The 11,066-nt window shown below is 41.2% G+C and overlaps 1 protein-coding gene across 1 annotated transcript in view; it reads left to right on the top strand.

Moving 5' to 3' along the window:
- Positions 1 to 2,297: 2,297 nt before the first annotated feature.
- The window catches only part of dnah7 (dynein axonemal heavy chain 7), a gene marked incomplete in the record, with an annotated part of 224,097 nt that continues 215,328 nt past the window's right edge, over positions 2,298 to 11,066 (top strand). The window contains 2 exon segments of the mRNA XM_062964053.1: positions 2,298 to 2,432; positions 10,999 to 11,064. Of these exon segments, the coding sequence (XP_062820123.1) occupies positions 2,418 to 2,432; positions 10,999 to 11,064 (81 nt within the window).

Genomic DNA, 11,066 nt, shown 5'->3' with positions numbered 1-11,066 from the left:
AATATTTTGAACTCAACATGAACCCCAGAACCTATCCCATTTCCTATGACCCAGGCTTCCTTTCCCAAAAACAAAAGGATAACCTGCCACCGCTAAATCCAATCAAATTCAAATTGCATGGACAATATAGGGCTTGAGTCACCGAATTCGGAGTTGTTGACCTAAAGGTGATTCGCCCCAAGGCAAACATTGTCATAGCTCACCCAAAGAAATATCCAGGACACCTCAGGAAGGCGCCCTGCAGAGCCTGTCAATATGGCTCATCACCACCCATCTTTGCTTCCATCTCTGACACCCCAAGGCATATCTAAAATCTGTATACGTGACAGAAACCCGGACGTCCTTGATTGCTGCCATTAATAAAATAGCACCCTTTAGAAATCAGTCTAGCAGGACTTAATCCTCTGGTTCCTGTCCCCGTCACCTCATTGTTTCGCTAACTCCCGCCTTCTCTCTCCTGATTGGCCCGAGTGGAGACGTAAGGCAGCTTCCTATTGGGCCAACGGAGCGAGGCGGCAAACGAAAGCCCGCCTTGTTCAACCTTCTAGCCTATCAACGATCAGATGGGTGGGGAAGCAGGGCGGGAAGTTCAAGGGGCTGTCAGACTGAAATTTTGTATAAATATGGCTTTACTTTGATTGTATGGTACCCTAGTAGACCGAATGATCGCTACTAGAGTCCTCTTCAGCTGAATTGCTCAATAAAGACTCCTTGGCGGATTTTCCTTCAACTTTGGCGGACCTTCTTCATTTCGGCTTCAGGTTGTATTGCGGCTCATATTTTCCTTTTGGCTCCGCCAAGGTCCGTTCTCTCAGGACCGGATCGGGTCTCTCCTTAAGGGCCCCGATAGCCTAAAATGCGGTCGACAAAATGGCCATGTTCCAGAAGTATTCTCTCCTGATGTTTCGCCCACATTGTGAGGCATGAATAAACTGGGCAAGGAAAGGAAAAAATATATATCTGTGGAGAGTCCAGGGTGTGGCAAGAGTCCTTTGTCACTGGGAAACCAGCATTAATGTTTCAGTTAATCACCCTAATTAGCATTGGAAAGGTTTTGTCTCTTGTCTAGGGGGCATCCTTTGTTCAGTCATTAGCCATCCTTGGGGCTCCTCTGCCCTCAGAGCGTTGGTTTCCCATCTACTGTTTTGATTTTAGAGTTTTTTAATACTGGTAGCCAGATTTTGTTCATTTTCATGGTTTCCTCCTTTCTGTTGAAGCTGTCCACATGCTTGTGGATTTCAATGGCTTCTCTGTGTAGTCTGACATGATAGTTGTTGGAGTGGTCCAGCATTTCTGTGTTCTCAAATAATATACTGTGTCCAGGCTGGTTCATCAAGTGCTCTGCTATGGCTGATGTCTCTGGTTGAAATAGTCTGCAGTGCCTTTCATGTTCTTTGACTCTTGTTTGGGCACTGCATTTGGTGGTCCCTATGTAGACTTGTCCAGAGCTGTATGGTATCCGGTAGACTCCTGCAGAGGAGCCATAGCAGAGCACTTGATGAACCAGCCTGGACACAGTATATTATTTGAGAACACAGAAATGCTGGACCACTCCAACAACTATCATGTCAGACTACACAGAGAAGCCATTGAAATCCACAAGCATGTGGACAACTTCAACAGAAAGGAGGAAACCATGAAAATGAACAAAATCTGGCTACCAGTATTAAAAAACTCTAAAATCAAAACAGTAGATGGAATCCAACACTCTGAGGGAAGAGGAGCCCCAAGGACGGCTAATGACTGAACAAAGGATGCCCCCTAGACAAGAGACAAAACCTTTCCAATGCTAATTAGGGTGATTAACTGAAACATTAATGCTGGCTTCCCAGTGACAAAGGACTCTTGCCACGCCCTGGACTCTACACAGATATATATATTTTTCCTTTCCTTGCCTAGTTTATCTATGCCTCACAGCCTTTGAGGATGCCTGCCATAGATGTGGGCGAAACGTCAGGAGAGAGTACTTCTGGAACATGGCCACACAGCCCGAAAGACATACAACAACCCTGTGAAAGCCATGAAAGCCTTCGACAACACTATGGACCTTTCTTTGGAAGGGAACACGTGCCTCCTAGTGGTCAAAAGGGTTCATTGCACTTGCTAAGAACATGAATGGGTGACATGAGAGAGAGAGAAGAAGGAGGAGGAGGCGCCACCTTAAAGCCACGCCCCCTTTCTCATTCCTAACCAATGAGAGCCCCGCTTCCCTAGCGGCGAGTGGAAGGCCGAGATTCGGCGCCCCGCCCCAAGGCAGGCTTGGCGTTGGGGCCGTTGCTAGGCGACAGCGCGAGGCGCCCCTGTCCGCCGCGCGACACCTTCCCGGCTGCAAGGGGAGACTCCGCCCCTCTTTCCGTGCGAGCGAGCGCGCGCCCCCTTTTCGCCCCTTGCATTCCGCATAGAAAGAAGAGCCAACCATGAGCGACGAGAAGGTGAGGGGGGCGCGCCACATCTGTATATATCCATCCAGGAAGCCCCAAAGCCCGTGCACTCTTGGACGGCTCATAGTCGCTATGGTGACTGTCCCCAAAACTAAAGTCAACTCGTTCTGTATTGAAGAGTACAGGTTATTATAGTGCTGATTTAATCCCGGGTTGTTACGAATTCCGTTTCAAACGACAATTTCACATCAGGTCTTCAGATGCGTTCGAAATAGCGTTGCAAAATTCCTTGCAAAGTCTCATGGCCATACCTCACAACCTCTGAGGATGCCTGCCATAGATGTGGGCGAAACGTCAGGAGAGAATACTTCTGGAACATGGCCACACAGCCCAAAAGACATACAACAACCCTCTCATGGCTCTTTTTTTCTCACTGGAACCTTTCGTCCTGTTAAAGGTACAGGCATTTCCTGAGAAATCGCACTATGTATACAACAGCTGTATACAATCAACATGGAACTGGATTAAATGGCAGTATGGACGCAGGGACCTTCCACACAGCCATATAACCCAGAATATCAAGGCAGAATATAATGGAATACAGTAGAGTCTCACTTATCCAAGCTAAACGGCCGGCAGAACCTTGGATAAGCGAATATCTTGGTTAATAAGGAGGGATTAAGGAAAAATCTATTAAATATCAAATTAGGTTATGATTTTACAAATTAAGCACCAAAACATCATGTTATACAACAAATTTGACAGAAAAAGTAGTTCAATACGCAGTAATGTCATGTTGTAATTATTGTATTTACGAATTTAGCACCAAAATATCACGATATATTGAAAACATGCCTTGGATAATCCAGAAGCTTGGATATGTGAGACTCTATTGTATATGAGTGCACACTGCCATATATTGGAGTCCTCAGTGGCGCAGTGGGTTAAACCGCTGAGCTGCTGAAATTCCTGACAGAAAGGTTGGCGGTTTGAATCCGGGGAGCGGAGTGAGCTCCCGTGATTAGCCCCAGCTTCTGCCAACCTAGCAGTTCGAAAACATGCAAATGTGAGTAGATCTTTATTTATTTATTTACCCCATTTATACCCTGTCTCTCTCCACCTCGAAGGGGACTCAAGGCAGCTTGCATATGGCAACCATTCAATGCCTCATGCATACAAATAATCTTAAAATAGAATTAATTGAAAACAATACATAGTAACATTTTCAAACATTACATTAATATTAAATCAAGATCAATAGGTATTGCTCCGGCCACTCCGGCGGGAAGGTAATGGTGCTCCATGCAGTCATGCCGGCCACATGACCTTGGAGGCGTCTGTGGAAAATGCCGGCTCTTCGGCTTAGAAATGGAGATGAGCACCAACCCCCAGAGTCGGACACAACTAGACTTAATGTCAGGGGAAAACCTTTGCCTTTACCTACTGCCATATATTCCACTTCAAAGCAGATATTTTGTGGGATTTTCTGCCTTGATATTCTGGGTTATATGGCTGTGTGGAAGGGCTCTTAGACAACCCAGTTCAAAGCAGATATTGTGGATTATCTGCCTTGAGATTCTGAGTTACATGGCTGTGTGGAAGGGCCCTACGTAACTCGCTTTTTGTTCCTGGGTTATAAATGCCATTTCCTATTTGGTTCGATCATAAAAACGTGGAAAAGAGTGTATTAAACTGTAAAAACCTGCTTTTTGCAGTACATCCTGCAGTACATTTTGCAATATTTGTGGAGTCTCAACTAATTTCATATTTTTAGCAAAGCATGACCCTTTAGAGATCATAACCTTTTTAGAGAATGGCATTTATAGCCTTTAAGGGCCCTTCCACACAGCCATATAACCCAGAATATTGAGGCAGAAAACCTCACAATATCTGCTTTGAACTGGGTTATCCGAGTCCACACTGCCTTATATCCCAGTTCAAAGCAGAAAAGGTGGGATTTTATTAATCTGTGTGGAAGGGGCCTTAGAGAAGAGAAGAGTAGTATCTTCTCAAGTGGTATACCACCAAAAACATATCTCCTCTCCCATAAAATGACTTGTTTTATATTATGCACTCAAGAGACAAAATAAAGAAGACTTTTGTAGAAATACAGTAACATATGTGGTTTACTCACAACCTTCAAGTGTTCAAGATATGCAATTTATTAGTCAGGCCCCTTCCACACAGCTGAATAAAATCCCACATTATCTGCTTTGAACTGGAATATATGGCAGTATGGACTCAGATAACCCAGTTCAAAGCAGATATTGTGGTATTTTCTGCCTTGAGATTCTGGGATATAGAGTTGTGTGGAAGGTCCCAAAGTTACAGATACGGCCACAACATCGCTCTGAGGCCCCTTCCACACAGCTGTATAAAATCTACATTGAACTGGATTATATGGCAGTGTGGACTCGGATATCCCAGTTCAAAGCAGGCATTGTGGGATTTTCTGCCTTGATATTCTGAGTTATATGGCTGTGTGGAAAGGCCCTTAGAATAAATAGCAGTATTTACAAGCCTGTAATCTGAGTAGTCCCAGAGTCTAAAAAAGTCTGATGGAGTCTGTGGTTGTCTCAGATCATGTGGGATTTTATTCAGCTGTGTAGAAGGGCCTCCCACAACTTCTCAGGAAACAACATAAAGCAAGGAAAGAAAGCAGCACAACACAACATATATACAGTAAGTAAGCAACAGGGTTATAGATAAGCAAATTACAAGAGGAGGCTTGAAGAAGTTTGTAATTTCCAATACACATAGTTTGTGGCAAACACAAAACGTTTCTGAAGTAGAACAACCACTTTCAAAGGAAGTACTGCATAGTTCAACAGGAAATAACACTTTCAAACTAGGAACAGAAACTGTTTCAAATTTTGTTACATAGTGTAATTGATATCTGTCTATCCATCTATTTATCTATCGGGGAGCGGGGTGAGCTTTCGCGGTTAGTCCCAGCTTCTGCCAACCTAGTAGTTTGAAAACATGCAAATGTGAGTAGATCAATAGATACCACTGAAATAACTTCAGTGTTTAACCCATCCCAAATCTCTTATTAAATATAGCACTTTACACTTTTACCTCATCCGTTGAGTTTACAATATATACTCTTTGGCCCGGTTTGTTTTGCCAATGCTTGTTCTGATTTTATATTCTGTCAAATTATATGATTGTTACTATTTTATTTTACTATGTTATTGTGTATAATTATCTGCTTACTTTGATGTATTTTTTTAAATCTTCTGACGAGATGTATTAAGTATTTATTTTATTCTGTTTTTATTGTAACTATCTGGGCTTGGCCCCTGGTTAGCCGCACTGAGTCCCTTTGGGGAGATGGAGGCGGGGTACAAAATAAAGTTATTATTATTATTGTATGACACAGCAAACAAGATAGATATGCTGGATTTCGTATCACAAAATCACAAGCTGAACACTTCCCAAGTGTCTAGGACTGTGTGATGTATTTTCGGATGATGCGCGCAGATCCCAGTAGGGTGGCCTTTTGCAGTTGGCATAGATGAAAAACAACAGGAAAAACTCAGCCGCTATCAGGACCTCAAGATTGAACTTCAAAGACTCTGGCAGAAACCAGTGCAGGTGGTCCCGGTGGTGATGGGCACACTGGGTGCCGTGCCAAAAGATCTCAGCCGGCATTTGGAAACAATAGACATTGACAAAATCACCATCTGCCAACTGCAAAAGGCCACCCTACTGGGATCTGCACACATCATCAGAAAATACATCACACAGTCCTAGACACTTGGGAAGTGTTCGACTTGTGGTTTTGCGAAACGAAATCCAGCATATCTATCTTGTTTGCTGTGCCATACAACGTCGTTGTGTTGATAATAATAATAATTATTATTATTGAAAACTGGGTGGTAGGTTTGCCTACCAGAAAGGATTTGAAGGCACACAACAACAACAACAACAACAACAACAACAAGTCTCTGGTTGAACCAGAAATCGAAGACTGAAGCCAGATAAAGAGACAGGATCCATTTAACTATTTAGCAGAGGATTTTTCAGTGTAGTTGGGTTTAGTATCTACAGATTCGGGAATGTGTGTGGAATATATTTTACCAACAGAGGGCATTCTTTCACCAGTTTAGCTACAACCATTCAACGATGCTTGATTTGGCAGGATTTCATCCACGTTTTATAGTGGCTGGCATTTAAATATTTTTGCTGTTTTGTGTAGAGTAAATCGACTGAATTAACTACGTTCCTTTTTTGTATGTGGAAAAAATGCCTTCCCCTCCTCCTCCTTTGACATTTACTTAAACATTCATGCAGTTTGAGGAAAGAGCAGGTGGTGCAAGGCATATTTGTTGAAGGAGAGTTTAATATATTCGTCTCATTAGTGGAAAGTTGATTGTGGAATGACATCCTCTAGGAAAACAAAAATGCAGCCCGAGCTCTTCAAAGTCAAAACGTTTAAAAGGGATGTAATCCTCCTTGCAGCTGTTCATATAATTTCTAAATTAGTTTTTGAAATGTAAACTCAAGCAGACAGTTTGCATGGGATGCTGGTGGTAGTTATCTCCTCGCAAGGACTGGGCCCCCGCCACCATTGCTATAGACTTTCAAAAATGGGAAACCTCAAGTTTTGTTTTCTTCCAAACCATGGATTATATGAATATTTAATATAGAGTAAGATATTATTTATTTACTAAAACTGTTTGAAACGGGATCCTAGTTCATTAAGCTATTTGCTGTTCAATTGAAATTCCTTTAAAGGCTGTGCATAAAACTTTTTTGATGTAGTTTTTGTTTAGTTTCATGTTAGGTGTGCTTTAGACATAAATTTAGACATAAATTCAATCCTCAGTATGGTTTAACTTCTGAATGCACACACAGTGTCAGAAAGGTGTCAAGACACAGAAGCAGGAGTCATTAAAAATGTTATGTTCTTTGTTGATGTTCACACTGAGGTCCATAACAGTGTTACGGAGAAGGCACCCCTGTCTGCGATCATAGTTACTTTTTCCTCTGATATTTTTGAATTGACCATACCTACTCAAGAAGGAACTCCATGCATACACTAGAAAACTAGGATTGGTGCCACTCGCTGCTGAAACTCGCTGTGTCAACCCATGAACCTTTCCCAAACCAGACTATGGCACAATATTGGAGCTAAGATACCAGAAAATTTGAAAAAATTAGTGATCATAAATAACCAGGAGCAATGAAAATTACAATGTATGCAGAAGAAACAGTGTGATTTGAAACACCATTGTAATGGAGTAATAATGACAGCTTTGATCAGAGCACATGCCCATTATAAGGTTCAAAAAGGAAATTAACACAGAGCTTTATCATTGTATGTATATTAATGCAATACATGTAAGATGGGATTACAAAAATGTTTTTGTCGTTACATCAAACTGCGGGGATATTTTTCTATTTAAAACAATACATTTCTGCTGAAACACTGCACTAAAATGCTGTAGAGATTCATTTTGGTGTCACCTCTTTGATGGTGTCATCTGGTGTGGTTTGCATTCCCCATAATCCCCTAATGATGCCACTGACAAAGTCATTTTTTGTTACAAAAGGCTGAACAATACCAAAATGGAAGCAGTTAAAGAACTGAACCCTCTTCCTAGAGATGTTCGTTTTCTGGGGAATCACCCCTTAAATTGTTTAAAAGAGAATGGTACAATGTGATATCGGGATCATTATTTAAGGGTGATTGTTTTCAAATCTGGGAAACGGTGGATGAGTGGTTCTCGATCAAGAGAGTCCCTCCAGGTCTGAATGGTCTTCCTTTCAGTGTGAGAGAATTTTCAATGGAGCCAGATATTGAAGATGCAACTGCTGCTGCTGAAGCCCTTTCTGTTTTGGGACACTCATATGAAAGTACAGTGGAACCTTGACTTAAGAGTACCCTGACATAAGAGCATTTTGCATTAAGACCTGTCGCTTAGCCTGGGTTTCACTTTGATATAAGCACAGTGTTTGAGTTAGGAGTTGTCACCTGGCCTGGGTTTTGACCTGGGTTTTGACCTATAAAGCCATACGGCTCGGGCCCTACCTATCTCCGAGATTGCATCTCCTCCTATGAGCCAGCGCGGACCTTGAGATCTTCCGGGGAGGCTCTTCTCGCGCTCCCACCACCGTTTCAAGTGCGGCTGGTGGGGATGAGGGAATGAGCCTTCTCGGCAGTGGATCCCCGGCTCTGGAATGCACTGCCAAAAGAGATCAGGCAATCCCCTACATTATCCAATTTCTGTAAGGAACTGAAGACCTGGTGGTATCGGCAGGTTTTTCAGTAATTACATTGGAATACCGCCGATTTCTGGGCCTGAATATATTGCACAAGATTTATCTAGCCCAAAATGATACATTTTAATATATTGGGTTTATGGTTCCCGTCCCCTTGATCAGGTCGTGTAAGTGTTATTTATTGCTATATAATTGTATTGTTTTACTTTGCTTAATAATGTGTTATTATGTAGCTATGTAATGTATGTGTTGTTTTTATGATTGGAAACTGCCCTGATTCCCATCCGGGAGATAGGGCGGTATATAAATAAAGTTTATTATTATTATTATTATTATTATTATTATTATCATTATTATTATTTTGACATACGAAAATGTTAAGTTAAGAGCTAGCACCAGATGGAGCACTATGGTAGCACAAGAGTGTAGGACTTTAGAGCTTCAAGGGAGCAGCCTCCGTGCCTCGTGCTCTTGTCCACTTTGGGAGATTGCTGTCGATTTTGCTTTTGTCTTCTTTGAGGAACTTTGGGTTAGTTGATTTTGTGTGGTTTTTATTCCTGGTATGTTTGGCTTCATGAAGAGAGAGAGGCTGGAATGAGTACATTATGAAGAAAAGGATGTTTCTGCTCTTCACTTTGTGCTTTGGACTTCCTTGCCACAATTTTGTGCTTCTACCATTTTAAAGTTTATCTATCTTTTTTAACTGTTCCATATGAATGTGTAGATTTTGCCTTGTTGTTACACTGGCCAACACACATTTTGTTGCCTCAGATGTGCTTCCTTGCCACAACTTTCTGCTTCTACCATTTTAAACTTGATCTTTCTTCTTTTATTGTTCCATGTGAATGTGCATTTGTACATTATTTGTTATTTATAAAGTACATTTTCATATTTTAAAACACGTAACAAAAATGGGGGGGGGGATTAAGGGGGTCGGAATGAATTAATTGCATTTTAGTGTGAAAATTTGCTTTAAGTGTGCTTTGAGTTAAGAGCTCAGTCACGGAACAGATTAAACTCTTAAATCAAGGTATCACTATACTCCTATACCTTCTGTTTGCAACTGTAACTTTCAAAGGGATGAATCTGTAAGGTATACTAGAATGTGTGTATTTTACACAGAGAATACAGAAACAATGGCCCTTTGGGCATGGCGTGACAAACTGGAGGATCCTTGGCTTGTGATAAATGAGCCCTGTGTTAGTACATGTTGATGGATTGCTGTCATTTATAGAAGGAAAGCTAAACAAGCCAGAGAGCATATCTGGGTCTTGAGATGGGGGTGGGGGGAATAGTAAAATGAAAACTAAAAATGCAGGATGGGTTCATTATCCTTATTGATGTGAAAGTCATGATACAACGCACAGTTCCACAAGGAACTAGAGAAAAAGTCCAGGGTTTTTTTCTCAGCTTCTTTCTATCATTTGTCAGGAGGGATCAAGCTGCCCAATGGGATAATGGAGTAACCTTTTACTTTTGTGGACCACATTTTTGAGTAAATCATCTATTGGTTCCAGAGAGGAGTGCAGTTGTGCCTTCATATTTGTGTGCTTGATTTTTGCGGACTTGATTACACTATATAACATGATTTTTGTTCCTGGGTTATAAGTTTCATTTCCTAATTGGTTCTATCATGAAAAATGGAAAGAGTTTATTAAATTGCAAAAACTTTGCTTTTGCCAGACATCTTGCAGCAAATTTTGCTATTGTTTTTCAATGAATATCCCAGAGAGTCTCAACAACTTCAACGTAGTTTGTGACTTCCACAATAACAAAGTTTCTGGAGTAGAACAACTACAGTAGAGTCTCACTTATCCAAGCCTCGCTTATCCAAGCCTCTGGATAATCCAAGCCATTTTTGTAGTCAATATTTTCAATATATTGTGATATTTTGGTGCTAAATTCGTAAATACAGTAATTACAACATAACATTACTGCGTATTGAACTACTTTTTCTGTCAAATTTGTTGTATAACATGATGTTTGGTGCTTGATTTGTAAAATCATAACCTAATTTGCGATTTCCTGCTTCTTGGCAGGGGGTTGGACTGGATGGCCCATGAGGTCTCTTCCGACTCTACTATTCTATGATTCTATGATTCTATGAATTTGATGTTTAATAGGTGTTTCCTTAATCCCTTCTTATTATCCAAGATATTTGCTTATCCAAGCTTCTGCTGGCCCGTTTAGCTTGGATAAGTGAGACTCTAATGTACTTTCAAAGTAAGTACCACACAATTAAACAGGAAATTCAGAAATGATCTCCTTCTGCGGGGTTCACTTTCTAGTGAGTTTGATTAGGATTACAGTCTTTGAAGCGGGTGAGGGCTTAAAAAATTATTGTGGTTATATGTTTCTCATTTTAGCTTCTCTTCCTTTCACTTCACAGCCCAAGTTTCCCACCAAAGTGAAATTGGAGAAGACTACAACAAAATTTTTACCACAAGTAGATAAGGT

This window comes from Anolis carolinensis, chromosome 1, assembly GCF_035594765.1.
Source record: "Anolis carolinensis isolate JA03-04 chromosome 1, rAnoCar3.1.pri, whole genome shotgun sequence".
Lineage (NCBI taxonomy): Eukaryota > Metazoa > Chordata > Lepidosauria > Squamata > Dactyloidae > Anolis > Anolis carolinensis.
This window is presented reverse-complemented; position numbering and strand designations above follow the sequence as displayed.